We start from the raw sequence: 19,591 nt of genomic DNA, 5'->3' as shown, positions 1-19,591 counted from the left end.
GACATATCCTCTTCTCCTGCCTGTACAGCCCTGTGTCTAAAGACTGACTCCTCGCAAGACAGCATCTCTTCAATAACTCAAAGGGATCTTTCTATTCCCAAGTACACCTTTGACTCTTATGATCACACTTTCAGGGACACATTTTATGCAGCAGACACTGAATATCATCATTTTATGTGAGATCTTGGCGGGGACTAGATAAGGAAGAGGCGGGCATACGCACACCAAGCAAACACAATCCATGGATGATTAGGAAAGTCTGAGGACTTATTACTCTGTTAACTTCTATCAGTCCAACATGCATTCATTGAAGAGGAAAGACTGGTTTACTATTTAAACACTATAAGCCTTGAGGATTTGCCATAGAAAACATTTTCTTGACTTAGATTGGATTTCAGGGGAAACAGTTAAATGAAAAGCATCAATAGTTACTCCATTTGTCTGCAACTTCAAAGTTCTTTAAAATAATGTATAATGTTTTAAATGTAACAACTGTTGGGTTCTTTTTTCATAATATTGCTAATTCTCTCAATCTGCATTCAAATAGATTCAGCTTAAAATAGAAGCTATGCTTCCTTAACGTTGCAACTACACACAAACAAAGGTGTAACTGAACAGAGTAGATCTCTTTATCCTGTAAACAAGATAAGACAAAGGTCCATAAAATTATGAATGGCACATATAAAATTATTAGGAAACCACCTCCTCACAATATCAGTACCAGTCTACCTAAAAAGTGAATTTGTAAGTGCCAGGTTCAAAATTCAGGAGGAGGCAGCTCTTATCTGCTTAAACTACAGAATATATTGCCATGGGATGTTGTGGATACCGAATGCTTACATGAGTTCAAAAAGAGATTACACCAGTTCATGAAAGGAAATCCCTCAAAGGCTATTAAACACAAAAATATGGCCCGTGGCTCAGAATTCAATGAGCCACAGATTGCTGGAAGCTAAAAAGGGAATATGCTGGGGTTTTGTTGCCATATGTTTGTCCTGCTCTTACTCTCTTTCCTAGGCATCTGTTAATAGCCATAACTGGATACAGGATATTTTGTAGGATAATCTTTGATCTGAACCCATGTTGGCAATTCTGTGTTAAATGTATATACAGGAGTATAATACAATACAAATTGAAAGAAAATTATTAATCTTTCACATTATTTATGCTGGTACAGAAGTGGATAACGAGCATGTGACAACTGCAAGGTCACACTGTTTGGTTACTAATAAAACTGCTATTGATAAGAGCTTATTAAAATATATATAAGCTATTAAGAGCATTATGCTTTGTGAAATTAGAATCATTAATGTGCATATTGTAGTATGGAGCTTCCATTAACCTGAAATGCTCTGTTTTCTTTATACCTAACCATAGCATGAGCATGGTATGTGACACAGAGGTCCCTTAGGAGATTTTTTTTTTCCCCCCCACAACTCCAGTGGTTCATATTTCCAGCAGCATATATCTCCTACACTGTGTCAACCCCACTGGCAGCCAAAACAAATTTACTACAGGTTGATCTATGCAATACAGAGATCAGAATTTTCATCAGTTTTTCTTGGCTGCCACCACAGTGCCCACAGCAGAATCTATGCATTAACTGGAGTCCAGTACATTACACTAGATACTGTATTTGCATCAGGGGCCAAGAAACTTCTCAATCTACAAATAGCATGGTACAAAGTGACAGTTTGCTTTCTTTTCTTTTTATAGAATCATAGAATCTTTTTTTTGCCTGCAAAATTTGAGTAATTTTTTGAATGATGGAGAATTAACAGAAATATTGCTAATTCTTAAAGTTTTGGGTTTGTTCTCCCAAAATCACAGTCTCAGATATAAAAGTTTCAAACATTCCATATGAATTAAAGCATTCTGTGGCAATATTCTCATAGAATCAGTCAAGGTTGGAAGGGACTACAAGGACCAACTAGTTCCAACCCTCCTGCCATGGGCAGGCACACCCTACCATAGGTCAGGCTGGCCAGAGCCTCATCCAGCCTGGCCTTAAACACCTCCAGGGATGAGGTCTCAACCACCTGCCTGGGCAACCCATTCCAGGCTCCCACCACTCTCATGCTGAAGAACTTCCTCCTCACATCCAGTCTGAACCTACCCATCTCCAAGCTTTGCCCCATTCCCCCTAGTCCTGTCTACCTGATAGCCTAAAAAGTCCATCCACAGCTTTTTTGTAGGCCCCCTTCAGATACTGAAAGGCCACAACAAGGTTGACTCAGAGCCTCCATGCAATTGTATAATGCAACCACCTATTACATCTGTAATGGTGTTTCACCTGCTATTATTTATTGTATATTCTTTGATAGAAGAGCTGGCTTCTGCATAATTTCAGTACGGTACAGTAGCTGTCTTGGTAAATTTGCTACAGAGGTAAAAAGCCATGTATTTGACCGATACGAATGTGACGGTAAGAGCATTACACTACTATCACTCATCTACTGTGTTTATGAATGGAGAACTTAAACTTAGGTTTTTCCAAATAGTTTCTGCCACCAGAAGACATGATTTTGTGGTCAGATTTCAGCCAGTAACAGGTATATAATGCATTGTGTTTAATGTGCTTGAAGCCTAAGCTCTAAGGAAATCCTTATTTTACCCCAGAAGCTACTTCTAAATCTCACTGTTTTATAAAAGCTCCACTTGTCTAAGTAGGTCAATCTTAAATTAATCTAGTTAAAAGAAGCTCACTTTCTATTCAAACTGGTTTAACACTTCCTTAAATAGGCTTAGTTGCATTCAGTAGTTTCCTAGAAAAAGAAACAAAACAGCTCCTTTATACAAGGTTTAAACTAACTTAAGTGCATGCAGCCAGACAAATGTGAAATCAATTTTGATAAACCAATGCAATTTTTCAAGTAGAGGCAAAAGTTTACGTCTTCAGTTGGAGATGTCTACCCTCTGACAGACAGAAACTCAGCTCAGGAGAAGAAAGGAAATATAAATTACAAGGACACAAAATATATATGTATTAGTAATGGATTTTGCTCTTTATTAGAGCATAGTGTGTATATCTTCATTCCTGATGGTCACATTTCTGAATGCCTTCCTTTCTGCTCTCTCATAATTTTTAGTATTCCATGGGAATTATGTTTATAATAACTCATATAATAAATCTAGGGAAAGAGGTTGGTGGAAAAATATGTAGTGCAATAGTGAGGATGAAAAGGAGATACATCTCAGTTATTATTCCCAGCTGATAGGCACAGTCTATCTTTCATTCAGCTTGTGGGTAACAGTGACTACTAGCAGCAAAATTCACAGTCCCTTCTTTTTTTCCCCTGTCACTATCGTCCAACACGAAACTTCTAAGCATAGTCACTAATTAAGGAATCTAGCTTTGATGGATTGGGGTTGCCAAGGAATATCAGGATATTACACAAACTTGATTGATGAAATGGCCCTTAGGGTTTGCCAACAGAACTAGTCAAGATAGATAGATTTCTAAAGATGAGACAGCTTTCTCTGAGTCCACTGTTCAGAATGCTGCTTTCAGGCTTTTCATCTGCCCCACTCTTCTGTCTTGCTTCAGAAATGGTGAGGGGTCTGAGAATTATTTAGCTTTTGAAATTGTCCACTTTTACTGACAAAACTACAGACTAAACTGAAAATAGTTCTTGTCCTCTCCAAGGCTTTACAAGGGATTCCTCAAAAAAGGTAAAGCAAAAAGCACAATCAAGTAAATAACAATTTCCCTTCAAAATACAGCAGCTAATGATCCTACAAGGGACTCAGGTCAACTCCAGCACTTCAGAAATAGCACTTAACTGCATCAGACTGCATTTAACAAGTCCTAGACAGATACTGCCTTGTCTCTTTTTCAGAGTTCTGTTATGGGAACATAAGCAAACATCAGTCACAGGAATGAAGCAATGAAAAGCTACTGACTACTGTGTGTATTCTGAGTTCTTTCTAATGTGTCTTTTCGAAAGCACACATCAGAAAACTGGCCTCCTGTTTGCTTATTATTAGTATTAATGGTTTTATTATTAGATGCTATTAACAAAGCAAAGCTGCTTTGCAATTCCTACTCCTAACTGTATCATTGCAGAATTATCCCCTGATTTTTTTTTCCAGTAGCAAAATATCTATGTGCAGCACACATGATTAGCAACTTTCAAAAGACTGTTACTTAAAGTTAGACCAAAATAAGCAGAAACAAATAATTGCCAGCCTTACAACAGGGAAATCATATTATCTATAAGACCTCATGAATGCACGTGGCCCATCACACTATAGCGCTTTGGAGGACAAGGGAGAAGGAGACTCTGAGGCTTAACAATGCCATGAGGAAGTGGATTTTTTGGAAATCTAGCAAATTACTTGCTCCAGTAGAATCTAACACTTCAACCTCTAATTATGTTGTTGTGCATTAAAAAAAAAATAAAATTCAATGCTGCAGATTTAATTGTGGACAGATGTTTGAGAAGCTTGTTAAAGTTATTAGGATCGCCACTTTCCATTTTGGTACAGGAAGATAGGGCACAGAACAGGATTTTTCTGCTAGCAACTAGAAAATTTAGTATAGAGACAGTTTCTATTTTCCCTGTTCTCCGGCAGTGACTTTGAGTTCCAGAGTGACTTCACATACTGCAACTGCAAAAAAAATACTTTGAAGAAGAACTTTGTTCAGAATAGTGACGATATCCCCAAACTATTGTCATGCTTAGAAAGAAGTCTCTGTCATTTTCTGGATTAATATACATTATTCATTGTTGATAAATTTTTCATTCAAAGAATGAGGTCATACATGTCACCTAAATGGATTGGAGTCATCTGAACTATGAGATCTCTCCCTAGCCTCAAGACTGGTATTTTAAGATTTCTTCTCTCTTTTTTTTTTTTTTCCTCTAGACTTCTTTTTTTCTTTCTGCAACTTGAGTTCAGGAGAACAACAAAGATTTAAAGTTTCTCTCAGCAAATATTGATTTTCCAAGTAGCTACTTGATGCAATGTGATTTTCACCTGTTTATTCTTTCCTCTTTTTATGTCTTTAAGTGTACATACTGTGACATATTTTCTTGTGATATTTCCATCTATTCTGATTTGCTGTTCTTGAACAGTGCTTCACCTTCAATGTTCATTTAGTCCTTCATCTTTTTCTACCATGGTTGCCAAGTGTTACTACACTAATTGGAGTTCTAAGTGACACAAGATGCATGAAGAAATCATCCTGTCCCAAATAATCTACAGCTCTAAGGCCTTCATCTCACATTGAAGCCTGGATAGGCAGACCATAGAAGAAACAGGGTATGTGAAAAGGTCTACTCCTACTGAACAACCTGACAATTAGATGTCCTAAAAGAAAAAGTGAAACATGACAGCTGCCTGGAGGGATGCTACAGTCCAGTGAATGAAAACACCTTGTCCAAAATACTGGAAGGCTACCATTTCCTTACCTTGCAAAAAAACCTCAACACCTTCTACCCTTCAGTCTATCCCTTCTTCCCTAGAAAAAGAAAATCTGTCCTTGTTTCCATTACTCCCCTGAGACAGAAAGTTTCTTGTCCTTCGCTCTGGACAATATTTTCAGCAACACCTGCAGTGCTATGGAAAGAAGTTCAGATAAAAGACCTCTACAGATCAGTTGCAGTGAAGTTACCAGCTGTACTCTGGTTACAGGATATTATGAAGGCAACAAAATACATCATTTTAGAGAGCCTGCAAGTGTTAAATTGTATGACAGGAGGCTTTCTCTGGAGCAACAGGACCATTAGTCTTTACTCCTAAAGAGCCCCATTCATTCTTCAGAATGAGGGAGGAGTCAAAGCACAGACCTCTTTGCCAGAACATGATTGATAAGATAGGTCTGCAATCCACAAAAAACACATCACTGACTTGAGAACAAAGGAAAGCAACACTGCACTGTGGAGATGATGCATTTCTATTGCAACTGCCCTTTCAGTCTAGAGCATTAATAAAATCAAACAAAACACAAGGAAATCAAGTAAACATGGTAAGAAAAAAATCCCAATGATGAAACTCCAAACTCAAAGTAGGAAGACACTGCAATTAGCTAGAAAGATAAATTACCGTAGGAATTAGCTATACTCAGAATATTGGATTTGTATATGATTCCTAATTTGGAATGAAAACTATTTTCAAAAAGACAATAGCTTATGTAAGCATTTCAATAAATTGCCTCTGTCCTGAGGCAGATAACATGCCTTTTTCATTAGAAGAAGAGTACAAGATGAAGAATGAGGCTACTACTGTTCAAGGGAATCTTGCATTTGCATTTTTGCTGCTAAGTTGGTTCATGATTTCAAACAACTCCAGAGTAACAGAATAGGAATCAAAGAAAATTGGGGCAAGAGTTAATTTTAAATTAAAAAGAGAAACAAATAACCAGATCTTTTTCCCCTCCTATTGGATTTCAAATAGCACTACATGAAGATGACTACTGAAGCAAGGAGTCTTAAAATGAAAGAAAAAAAGGAAAAAAAACCAACACAAAAACACCCACCCAACAAAACCCCCCAAACCAACAATCAAACAAAAATAAAATCATCACCACTCCACAACCTCCCTTCCCCAAAGCATCCACAAACAAACAAACAAACAAAAAACCCACCAGCACACTCACTTGGGGAAAAATTACTCAAACTAGGACCATAATCTTTTTTCTACTTTTTGCTTCTCAGTGCTTTGAGACTGAGCTCAAGAGGATAGGAAGCCTAACAGGCTGTCAATCTCAAATTGCATGCTTGTCTTTCTAAACTCAGAAATATGTCCCTGTCAAAGAACATCTGGACATTCCTTTAAGATTCCTAGACATAACCTAATGAAGTAAGATAATCAGCAGAACTTGGTCTTCCTGATAATGAAGTCACAAGCCAGACAAACCAGCACATGCGTTCTGCACATACATCACTACTTTCAGAGCTACGACAACATAAGGCTTTTCTCTGAACAATAGATTCATGCTTTCTACCATCTCAACAAACAGAATTTGCCAAAATTCTTCAGAAAACATCTATGAGATTTTTATTTTAATTGTCATGTATTTTACATGAATTTTCCAGTTAAAATATCCTGAGGTTTCTAATTTGCCTCTATTCTAAGAGGAATATGTCTCCCTCAAAAAGTGTATCTGAGCACAGTAACATACAGAAACTATTAAATTTCCAGGAAAAAAAAAAATCAGTGATGCTTATTATACCTTCATGACAGAGATAGCAAATTTAAAGCATTTTTTGGATGACATCATCATTTTACTTTCACCTGATTATTCTTTTCTTTGAAATATCTTATAACTGACTAATTAAAAAAGAAATTGCTTTTGAAAATTGCTCTGCAAAATTCAACCACAAAAAGGCACATAAAGATAGTGCCCTTCTGCCCTCCAAAAATTATTGAACTTAAAGGAGAAGGATATAGCCAGAACTTTGCACACTTCCAAAGAGACTAGAAGTATCTGTATGTGGCACTATTCCAAAAGAGTTATCACATTTTAAATCGACACCTTGACTTTGGCATGCACATATCTGTAGATTTCCTTGAATGCTTGAAGTAATAGCTCCAAAAAAACCACAGAACATTATGTGCAGCATTGGTCTCCCACTGAGGCCCATAAAACCACCTCAATTTAGCCTCACAATGCTGTGACTGACTATGTACTCAAACTGCACAAACAGAAGACTCCTACTGTTGTTTCTTAGAGCTAAGCCTGTGAAGAGAACAAATACAAGCAATGCAATACCACAGATTTTTCTCTCCACTAAGAGCATAGGTCTTGGTTCACAAGAGAATATTAGCTTAAAGCTTTGTTGCAAACTCCAGGATACAAATACTGCTATGCAATTGTCTGAATGTTACTTGGAAGATCTCAGGTGAGAAGGGAAGAGGAAAGGAATTAGATAAAGCCTCTCATTGTTCACAAAATTTGGCGTAACACTGTAATATAACAGTTCTGCAGTTCTTGTAGTCTTTATCATCTTTTGTATGCTAGGCACATCCTCTGCGCATCATTGTTTGCTGAAAAGACTCTCTCAAACTCTATATAACAGGCTTAGAAAGATCTACTAGGATAACTGAAGATGCTTGAAACCCAAACCTGCCAAAGCATCAAAGCACTGACAGAGAATATGGCTACACAAAACCTCTTCTTTGATACTGCTCTGCAGAGATGCAAAGGAGAGCTTGAAATTAGGTTTCCTACACAATGGAAGTAACTTAGTTGCGTGAACTTGGAGCTTGGTTGTATAAGGAATAAAATTTAGGGTAACTTTAATATTTATTTGGTAAATTTTAGGTATGTCAACTGCACTTGTTTGAATATGGCAAATGTAACACTTAAGTAAATTGGAAAAAAATCATTGGAATTACCAGTTCTAAAAGACAGTAAAAAAATTACTGGGAAAGACTAAGTCTGTTCTTGGAATGGCATTTTTAAGACTTCTCTTTAAATGTGACCACTGCATCACCATAAAAAAAAACTGGAGAAGACTAGGTTTTATGTACATTGGCATGCAATGAGGAGCACCCATGATTCTTAACCTCTCTTAAATCACTGCTAATAAAAAATCCACAATTTTCTGTACCAAAATAATGCCTGTGTAGAAAAAAAAAATCAAAATTAAAGTAGTATATGTAAACACTCAATAGTACAATATTGGAGTGAACACAAAGGTTCCTAACATGAATTCATTGTTATTCAAGAGAAATGTTTTCATACTAAAACTTACATTTGGACTGAAAATATTTCTAAAAGTAATAGGAACTCCGGGAAACAAATGTGACTATGTGACTAGGGACACGGAAGCATGGAAATAGATCTGTTAGCTGAAATCCACACAATCTATTTACTTTAAAATGAAATCTTCTCTTACCATCATGATTGGGATTTCCCAAAGTCCATGGCTCATCTGAGTCAAAATGAGTGTCTCCCCCTATTCCTGGCCCAGGGAAATATGCATGAGCCAAAAATCCTCCTTCCCCATCAAAGGGAGAACTGTCTCCATGAAAACCCGATGCAAAAATGATCGTAATATCCACGTCCCTCTTGCCATTTTCTAATTCAATATAAGGAACTTCTTCAAAAGTTAAAGGAGTTACATTCTGCCACACATCGAAGGCACGGCGAATGGCTTTACGGGTTTCAGCATCACCTACTTTTGGAGTGACGTTCTTTATGCTGGAAGAAAAAGATAAACATTAGATTAAAATTGACAGAGTGGTAAGTGACACTGCTTGCATCTATTTCCCCCTACTCATCGCAAGCACCATGCTTTTAATAAAATGCGATAGCTTGGCATTATATCTTGTAAGAAAGAACATTTTAAAACAAGCTGTTGTGAAATGGTGTCAGTATGCAGAGCCCTTTATGCTAGAACTTATAGCAGTTAGGATACTCTCAGCAGTACAAAAATATTGTTTTTAAAAGATTAAAAATATTTTAAGATTAAAATCTCTAAACAGTGGGATAACCAGATTAATCAACCACTGACTGTTTACCTCCTGGACCACAATTATACTTCATCACAGCTGAAGTAGTTTCTGGTCAAAAGAAAAAACATTTCCAGTTAAACGAAATATTAACATCTTAGTGAGTCCATTAACGACAGCAGAGCTCCATACTGTGACTACCAACCACTATTCACAATGCCTTAAAAACAGCTCTTGCAGCATTTTTAACTGGATAGATAATTCTTTATCAGAAACAAAGCTTTTTTTTTTTATTTCAATACAGGCTAAGATGTCCTTTTATGATCTGAGTACTTCTATAGAACTGCAGAATTCAGATAAATCATTTTATAGAAGACAATTATGTGCTAATTGAGAAATAGATATATTGAAACAGATTTCAGTCTCCACTACCACTTCAAATAACACACATAAGAGGAAAGCAAAAAAACCCATCAGAATTACAGTTGAGTTCAGAGTCACAGTTAATAGTAAATTATAGTGGAGTCATCTTCAAAAACCTTGTCTTTCTCTTGTTATTGCATTTCAGAAGAGACTGGCAATAAATTTCAGACCGATTCAATTTCCACCATCATTTTCACTTGATTCATACAGCCAGCAAACACTCTGTTAGGTTTGTGTCTGTTCTGAAACCGCTGCAATCAGATGCTCTTTGTTCATTTGACATGTGCTTGACTGAATATCCAGCACGAATTTCAGAAATTAAACCTTACATATACTCTGGAACTGTGTCCGTAAGATTACATAGTGTGGCATATTAATGAAGAGCAAAAACATTTTCATGTGGCATTAAGTCTGCTTGTGTGCTGGTTTGAGGCTAATTGGAATATTTTATTGGGAGAAATTAAATCCTTAGCTGTCAGAAGAAACAAACAAACAAAAAAATCAAACCACCAACAGTACCCTATATCACTCATTCTTCTGCTGAGAAATGCAACTAGTCAAAATATAGATAAGGCAATAATCACTTCTCACACACTTCTCAGCTCTCACTTCTGTTCTGCTCCTATCTAGCCATCTGGCCTCTTTGGTTGCCTCTGCCTTAACCCTAATCTGACCTAACCCTTTTTCCTCTAACCTCTTTGTTGTCTTTTTTGACATCTCACCTCAGATCTCCAGATTTATCATGTGAGATATACGTGGGTTGATCTGGTTATTTCTGAAGGGAGGGAAAGAGGGAGGGAGAAGGAGGTCTGGGTTGGGAGCCCTCCTCAGGACTGATTTCTGGGAGGAATATTGTGTTTCTGTATTACTTTTAACTTGTAAAAAACGGTATATATATGCTTGTAAATTGTGCTAAGCTGTAAACATAGCTTCGTTCCTTGACTTCCAGCCAGCTGAATCTAGTCTGGGTGATTTTCTTTAAGTGTGGGGAGGGCGGGTAACACCCAAACCTTCACAGCTTGGTTACATAGTAACATACGTTAATATAAATGGAAACAAATCCTTCAAGCCTAATTTTATAGATTTGGCTTCGCATATATAATATTTTGTTTATAGGTTTCACATAGAAAACAAAAGGTTACCTATTTTGACTCCACTCTTAAATATTCTTTGTTGAGTCCAGTAGTGCTCATCTACACAAAAAATGTTTTGTTTGTTCCAAAGGGATATCAAGACAGAATAACATAGAGAATCTACTGCTTGCCTTGATATTTTGCTCAAAAGACAGGGGTCATTACACCCTTATGCTTATTCTCCTGTTTGTCTTGTGGCACTGGTTCTTGTTCTGCCTTTCTCTTTCACATTCCTGAGATATTTAAAAGACATTTCTGCACTACAAAGTCATTATCTTTTGTTGTGTCTTCGAAAAAGTTTGAACTTCTAAAATTCCTTACTATAAGACATTTCCTCTAGCCTGTTAGATATTTTCTTTGATTTTCATTTAACTCACTCAAAATTTTGCACCTTTTTAAAAAAACTGGCTGCCAGAACTACAAAGCATTGTGTACTGATCTTGCTGTCACAGAGAAACAGTCCTCTGATCTGTAGGCATTGTCCTACCCTGCATGATATAAATGTCATGTGATTCAAATTGCTTTGCATGATATCCTTTCTTCATAGTTATTTACTCATCAGTATTTTTATGGTCACTGTTGTGTTGACTTTCAGGTGATATTGGATACCCTGGTCCAACTATCAATCCCTGCAGAACCCCTCTCTGAAAGCTCTCTTCTCCATGAATTACTTTTTTGTGATGCTTTATTTACCAAGTTCACAAACTACTCATTCTGTGCCCCTTGAGAACATACAGTATTTTACAACCACAGCATCATACAGCACTAAATCAAAACACCTCAAAGGCACACTTACACTGCCACTACCAAAACCTTGACAACCTGTTGCTATGCTAAGAACGCCACTTACAAAGCTGATGAATTTTCTCTTAGTCAGTCCTGCAATGTGCTCTCTAAAGGAATAAATTGTCTCAAGCACAGCTCACTGAATGATGAGTCTCTTATTTGCTACATATAATGAATACTGCAAATGAATTAAGAGTCGTTATTAGAAAATAGAACATGTCTAGTGAAATAGATTTTTTTTTTAATGTAGGAAAAGCTGTGAACTGAAAAGTATGGAGGTTTTTTATTGTTTTGTATATAGACATCTTAATAATGGTCAAAGTCATCTTTTGGGGGTATGTATAACAGAGGATGGACTTATCCTCTGTTGAGGCAATGAATAAACAGGTGATCTGAATTTTGTATCATAGCAAATTGATTAGTGTACTTGGTCTAAAAGGCTTTGACTCACACTTAAATACTGAACGCTTAACATTTTCTTGCCTTTGCACTGCACAGAATTAAGTTTCAGTCATTGACTACAAACGAAAAATTGAACCATTGTGCTAGCTTCACACCCATGAACTAGGGGTGATTATCTATCATGGGAGACTTTTTCCAGAGGCCTCAGCTGTTGAATTATTTCTGAAATAGCATCCTACATCTCAAGAGTCATTGTCAAGAAGAAAGATTTTTCAAAGCACACATTCTGTTAAATTCTGTTTCAAAACAAGAGAGATTTCTGGTTTCCAAAACAACCTTCTGGAAAGGGTGAGATTGTACTGAAAAAAAAATGTAGCTCCTAAAATAAATTAAATAAATCACTAGTTATTCCAGTATAGGAGTATTTCCAGAAAATGGTTATGCATGTTATTGTGCTTAATACAAGGCACATTATACTTGAAAAAGGCAAATTCAAATTCTATGTAACACAAATAGTGAAGCTCTCCTACTGGTGAGTTATTCTAAGCAAAGTTCCCAATATGGGCATATAAAATCCAAGTTATTTTGATGTTTTTCATGGTGTTTCTCATGTAACCTCTAAAGGTTAAGTACTGTAAGAATCTATGCAATGTATCAACTACCAGGGATTCTAAGACTCGTGTCTTCAAAGTCTTCAGATAAGACAAATCACTGCAGTAGGAAAGAAATTCTTACATGAACCCTTTTGCTGTTACACTTGTCTCTACATTTTAAAACCAGTGGTCACCCGAAGTAGTAGCAATTATCACTGCTATCAAGAAGAACCAGATATCTTACATTTAACATGTCTAAATAACAGAGCTCAAATTAAGTGGAGGACATGCCAACTCTGAACCACTGCTATTGCAAGGTGGCAGGATAGCAAGACGAAGGACATCAGAATAAAAAAATCCCAAACCCAGTATTTCCTAAGAATTACTTTGCTAACTTCAAAGGCTAGTGATCGTTTCTCAAAAAAGATGTTCAACAGAGAGAAAGGTTTGGAAAGATCCAGATTGGCAGTGCAACCTTTTAAAGAAGCTGAAGAACATGCTCACAATTCCTTCCAATGAGAAAATACTTCAGTAAGCAAAAGATTATCTACAAGATGAAACATTTAGATCAGCAGGGCTCTGGGCAACCTGACCTAATGGAGGACAATAGAACGTTAGGTTTTGGAGATCATTGAGTCCAATCCCCCTGCCAGACCAGAATCACCTAGAGTAGGTCACACAGGAACATGTCCAGATGGGTTTTGAAAGTCTCCACAGAAGGAGACTTAACAACCTCTCTGGGCAGCTTGCTGAAGGGCTCTGTCATCCTCACAGTGGAAAAGTTTTTTCTTATGTTTACATGGAATCTCTTCTGCCCCAGCTTGCACCCATTGCTCCTTGTCCTGTCATTGGACATCACTGAGCAGAGTCTGGCTCCATCCTCCTCACACTTGCACTTCACATCTTTATAAACATGAATCAGTCAGTCTCCTCCAAGCTAAAGAGCCCCAGGTCTCTCAGCCTTTCCTCAAAAGGGAGATGTTCCACTCCCTTCTGCGTCTTTGTGCCTTGGTGCTGGACTCTTTTAAGGAGTTCCCTGAGGTCCTTCTTGAACTGAGTGGCTCAGAACTGGACACAATATTCTAGATGTAGCCTTACCAGGGCAGAGTAGAGGAGGAGAACCTCTCTCAACCGACTAACCACAGCCCTTCTAGTACACCCCAGGATGCCATTGGCCTTCTTGGCCACAAGGGCACATTTGGTGGCTCCCGATCATCCTGTTGTCTGACAGGATTTCCAGCTCCTTCTCCTCTGTACTGCTCTCCACCAGGTCAGTTCCAACTTATACTAGTCCATGGGGTTGTTCTTTCCCAGGTGCAAGAATCTACACTTGCCCTTGTTGTATTTCATTGAATTTATCCCCACCGAAGTCTCCAGTCTTTCTGGGTGTTGCTGAATGGCAGAACAGCCATCTGGTGTGTCAGCCACTCCAGCCAGTTTTATTTCATCACCAAACCTGCTGACAGCACACACTGTTCCCTCATCCAGGTCAGTGATGGATCTACTGAATAGTACTGGTCCCAGTATCAACCCTTGAGGGACTCTGTTATGTACAGGCTCTATCTCACTGACAACAACACTCTGACTTCTTGCCTTCAACCAGTTCACAACCCATGTCACTATCCAAATCATCCAGATCACACTGCCTCATTTTAGCTGTGAGGATGTTTCTGCTGACTGCAAGAGGGTTAGGCTAGATGACCTTTGGAGGTCCCTTCCAACCCAAACCATTCCATGACTCTGTGTCATTTTTCATGAGCCACTAAAGTGAGTGATACATTTTGTATAAACTTCAAAAGATGTTACACCGAGACAAGTAGTCACTTAGCAGTTGAGTGGTTATGAATTTTGTGGTTATTACTGCTGTTTGATGTAAATATGTTTTTCAACCCGATAGGATAGCTGTTTTAGGCATTATAGCTTTTAAATCCATGTCCTGTACAAGAGCAGCAAGATTTCATTAGCAACATTTACTTTCCACACTGATTTACTACTTCTAAAGATGCCTGAAGAGTATTGTTTTGAAGACTGTGTGGTGGAGGGGCAGCAGCCCCAAAACTGAGACTTTTCTATGCCTTTGCATGCCCAGACATGCCTTTCTGCCTGGACCCACGAGGCAGCAAACAAGTTGCATAACACACACACGCCTAGGCCGTGTACCTCTGAGGTCCGGGCAGGTAATCTCCTATTGGGAGGGTCCAGGCATATCTCTATTGCCTATTGGGGCAAGGTTTGGCTTGTGGCCAGCCTGATTGGTCATGTTAGATGTCCAACGAGCCACGAATCTCGGCCCAGAGTCTATAAAGAGGGTGCATAGCAGCACCATGTGGTCAGATGGTCAGTCAGTCAGTCCAGTTCAGTCCGATCAGACGATCCAGACTGTTTACCAGGTCAGAAGCTTAGAGCACATAGACTCAGCTCTGATCCACAGCAGCATCCTGCTGCTCTGACCCGCTTGCATTGGCCTAGACAAAGGATCAGGCCTCACTCACTCGCAAGCATTACAGAGGCTTAGACCTCATGCATTGATTCTCAAGGCGCAGTCAAGCTATCTGCAGCCCCTTTGAGAAGCAGAGCATATTCATGCCTGCACCATGCATATATGGGGAGCCGAGAACCCCCTGCCTAGCCTAGAGCTATCTTGATTCTTCTAAGGAGTTAAATCTCCCTGCAGCATGGCATAGACCCTGCTTGCCCGGCATAAATACTACTTGCCAGCTATCCTGTAACTCTGGAAAGACCCAGAGCCAGCAGACCCCTTTCAGATGGTCTGCAAACCTGCAAACGCAGCCTGCTAGCTGCCCAGACCGTGTCAGAAGACACACGGACCAAATCCTTCTCCTGCATTGGGAAAACCTGCCAACTGACCATCCCTGGACACAGAGCATCCAGAAGCTGCAGCACTGAAGGCAGAGATCACCCCAGGACAGAAGGTTAGAGAAACTCTATTTACCCCAGAGATTGGGAAGACTGGGAGAAACCCTTATCAATTCCCCTTGCAAGCCGGGACAAATCTCCAGCTCCATCAGGTCCCTAGACACTGAGACATAAACTGAGGCAGATTCCCGGAAGGGTGATAATGATTAATATTCAAGAGTATCACACCTAAATAAGCTTTAATTCCTTTGTGATATAAGTTATCTCTATCTAAAGAGTACACACAGTTTCAGCCCTTGCTGGGCAAACACTAGAGTTGTTAAGAGGCATTAAGCCTAAGAATCTTTCTCTCTGTCAATAATTGTTAATAATTTGATATTTCCATTTAATAATAAATCCCTGTAAATATATCCCAAAGCTATTTTCATAACCTTGCATAAGAACCTGGATTTCATAGTGGTTGGGGGTGGTGTAAATTTGTAAATATTAATTTTAATAAATAATTTTATAAAAAAATCAAAACCACCTCAAATTAATTTCTCACCTCCCCCTAACAGGGAAGGAATAGAGAAATCCCCTCCATGACAGACTGTTACTCTGAAATTCTGAGCTCTATTGATTTTAGAAAAGCTTAGAGTTTTCCTTCCCCCTCTCTCCTTCCCCAAAATATCATCAAAAAACTATCCATATTACAGTGACAAATGTTTGGCTGCAACAGCTTCAGGAGCCTTGCAAGCCTGTCAGGATACACCTCACCTGGTTGTGCAAAAACAGTCATCTGAATGTTAAATATAGTGCAATAAGTAGCACATATTTGCATTAAATTTCAGTATTTCCTTTAGTTAAGCTCATTACATTTTTCATGTAAATTGCTACAACTCTGTATCTAAAAATCAACTTTTCTGACCCAAGCAGCAGTTCAGCAAAGGCTTGACAAAGCTCAAAATACAGAAAGCTTATTATTACTGCTTACCTTAGCAGTAATGGCCTCCACAAGAGTTGTAATAACTCAGGGGCAGATTTCTTCATGGCCTGTAGACTTTGATACTTCTATTCTCCACTGCATGTAATAAACATTGTTTTCAAATGGATTCTACACCCATTTGCTCATTAAATCTAGAGGACAAGATTAACAATACCTTACTGCCCTGTTGTGCTGATTAGAGTGGATACTAATGAGTGCTTTTAAAATTTTTATGTGATTAGTGATGCAAGATGATGTTTTTATTTAAAAAAAATAAAACCAAAACATAAATATGTCAACTAAATATAAATGGGGAAAATATTTCTGCAACACAATCTGTAGAAATGCTATTTGACAGAGAAGATGAAAGAGCAGGAAATTCAACTAAGTAGGTAAAAAGATGCAGTCAGTAATGTCTGAACTATGACAATTAGATCTGTTATAGATCTGTACTTGATACAAAACAGTTAAAGAATGACTTGAACATACTTTAAATCTGAATAAATTGTTGAAACTGCCTTCTCATTGCCATTGCTGTAAAGCAAACTTAAATTAAACCCAAACTTTTCCCTTTTCTTATGAAATCCCACTGTTACTTTTATTGAAATTAATGGACTACCTCTGGTCAGAGGTGTATTTGATTTTGCACCATTATTTCTCTAGAGATACTTTCTATCAAGTTGCTTCATTAATCCCTCACTGATGGGGGTTTTCTTAGCTTCAACTTCTTTCTAGCCTTACCTTACTAACTCTTTGTAGCTATGACCTAAGAATATTTCTCATGTAAAATGTGATCTTGGATCATGTAGCTCCTGCTTCAGCTGATTAAACCCAAGTCAGGACCATTGCTTTTGATTTTCTTGCTCTGTGACCATATCAGAAGTCAACCTACAGCTGCTACAATGGAAAGAACTTATAATCTTTTGTCTCTTCAGTTTCATGGATAATATTCTCACCATAATTCATTAAAAGAAGATTGAAAAATGACAAAAAGGAGGTTTTTCAAGACAGAATATCAAGATTAGCAAAATACTTTACAGACAAATATGTTCTACTACTAATTAATTTAAAAGTAATAAAATATAACCTAAATATTTATGACTATAGCAGATTGATATTCAAAGAAGCAATTATTTCAGGATTGCTGCAGCAGTAAGTACTAAAGAAATGAGAACTTCTTTTCTACAATATTCAAATTCTTTAATGAAAATTACTACCACTACAATTACATATAGAGAAGAAAACATTTTTGCTAATTACATTGTGGGAAAATATAACTAACTCATTAGTTACATTAGCAATAATATTCATCTAGATTTTTTTTTCATTGCATATAGTTTAGAATCTCCTTTTACCAGGTATATTTCACATGTCCTTCCTTCCAGCCAGATGTTAGAAATGCTAAGGTATATTGCACTGCTAACAGAGTTGAGAAAAGAGCAAGTGTTACCTTTATTTAGGTTCTGGGAAAGCATCAGACTTTAGTAGAGGGATAACATGATTAAATCACTCAGGAGTTGAAGCATTCCATCTTATTCATGTTCCTAAACATCACCTATAATGGCACTAGCTGATTTCAGGTATATAGATATCAGAAAGTCTCCTGTGTGTACTCTCAGGTTGACTACAATCTTATTGCTTATGGCATTTCTGATTGGAATTACACAGGGTATGCAGTTATAATTACAAAAGAATGTATAATAGAGCCTTAATTAGCACCTAAATTCTGCATCCATTCTTACTACAAAAAGCTAATACTTGGTGTCAGGAATCACAGCATCTCTGTCTCATTAGTCTTTACAAGCTGAAGCTCTATAGTAGTCTTAATAGTTCCTGAGAACTTTATTGCAGAAAACAAGTAGCGTCTCTGGCATAAATTATTATTTTTCTAGATTTGCAGCTGTAAATCAGAGTTCCAATAAAGGAATTCTATGACCTGGGGATGGGGCACTTTGAAAACATATGTTTTCAGAGACTCTTGAAGACTTTTTTACCATTCTATTCAGAATGCTCTCCAAGCCCAAGGGTATCACCTCTCAATACAACTGTGCATGCATTTCCTGTACTGCTGCACAGTCCATGATTACAGAGGAGATAAGAAATTAAAAACCTGTTACTGAATTAAAATGCTAAAGATTCTGCAACATATAGTTAGGCGTTTCCACTGCCTTAAGGTCTCTTTTCTGGCTCCATCTAGGATAGCATTAATTTTCCTAAGAAGTTGAGAGGGAGCACAACCAGGATAGCCTAACTAAAGAAGCCGAAATCCAGAATGTATCCAACTTGTTAGGAAAGCAAAAAGACATTAATCTAGGGCTTGACCCTCTGTCTCTGAAAACCAAGAAAAACACTAAGTTTGGGAAGGTATCACTGACAATCTACAGTTTCTTCCACCAATTAAATTACTACACATTGCTGAACAATGGCATTGTGCTTGTTTCAGGTTTTTCTTCCTCAATTCAGTAAAATAAGGCTGAATAGTTTTTAAATTATGCTTTTATTTTGAATTGTTATGAGTGATCTTGGGGTGCATCAAGAAAAGTGTGTCCAGCACGTCTAGGGAGGTTCTCACCCCCTATCTACTCTGTCCTGGTAAGACCACGCAGATCAAAAGAGCTGGAAATCTACTGGAGAGAGTCCAACAGAGAGCTGTGAAGGTAACTGCTGGACTTGAATGTCTCTGCTATGAGGAAATACTGAGAGATCTGAGGCTGTTAAGTTTTGAGAAGAGAAGGCAGAAAGGGGACCTTATCAACATGTATAAATATCTGAAGGGGTGTCAAGATGAAAATGATGACCTCTTTTTAGTGGCGCCCACTAATAGGACAAGGAACAATGGGTATAAGCTGCAACACTGGAAGTTCCATCTCAACTTGAGGAGAAACTTCTTTTCCGTGAGGGTGACAGTGCACTGTGAGAGCCTTCCTTTGAGGCCTGCCCCAGGTGATCCTGCTCTGGCAGTGCAGTTGGACTCACTAATCTCTGGAGGTTCTTTCCAATCCCTAACATTC

At 38.0% G+C, this 19,591-nt stretch overlaps 1 protein-coding gene across 7 annotated transcripts in view; it reads right to left on the bottom strand.

The window, feature by feature from the left end:
• MMP16 (matrix metallopeptidase 16) overlaps positions 1–19,591 on the bottom strand; it is a 189,304-nt gene that overhangs the window by 74,273 nt on the left and 95,440 nt on the right. For 6 of the 7 annotated variants that reach the window (XM_064154540.1, XM_064154541.1, XM_064154542.1 and 3 more), the window contains one exon: positions 8,847–9,151. In XM_064154540.1, the coding sequence (XP_064010610.1) occupies positions 8,847–9,151 (305 nt within the window). Of the gene's footprint in view, positions 1–8,846; positions 9,152–16,589; positions 16,697–19,591 lie in introns of those variants that run through there. The other variant, XM_064154547.1, reaches the window with a different exon arrangement.

This window comes from Pogoniulus pusillus, chromosome 14 (genome assembly GCF_015220805.1).
Source record: "Pogoniulus pusillus isolate bPogPus1 chromosome 14, bPogPus1.pri, whole genome shotgun sequence".
Classification (NCBI taxonomy): domain Eukaryota; kingdom Metazoa; phylum Chordata; class Aves; order Piciformes; family Lybiidae; genus Pogoniulus; species Pogoniulus pusillus.
Note: the sequence above shows the minus strand (reverse complement) of the source record. Positions and strands in the feature narration are given on the sequence as shown.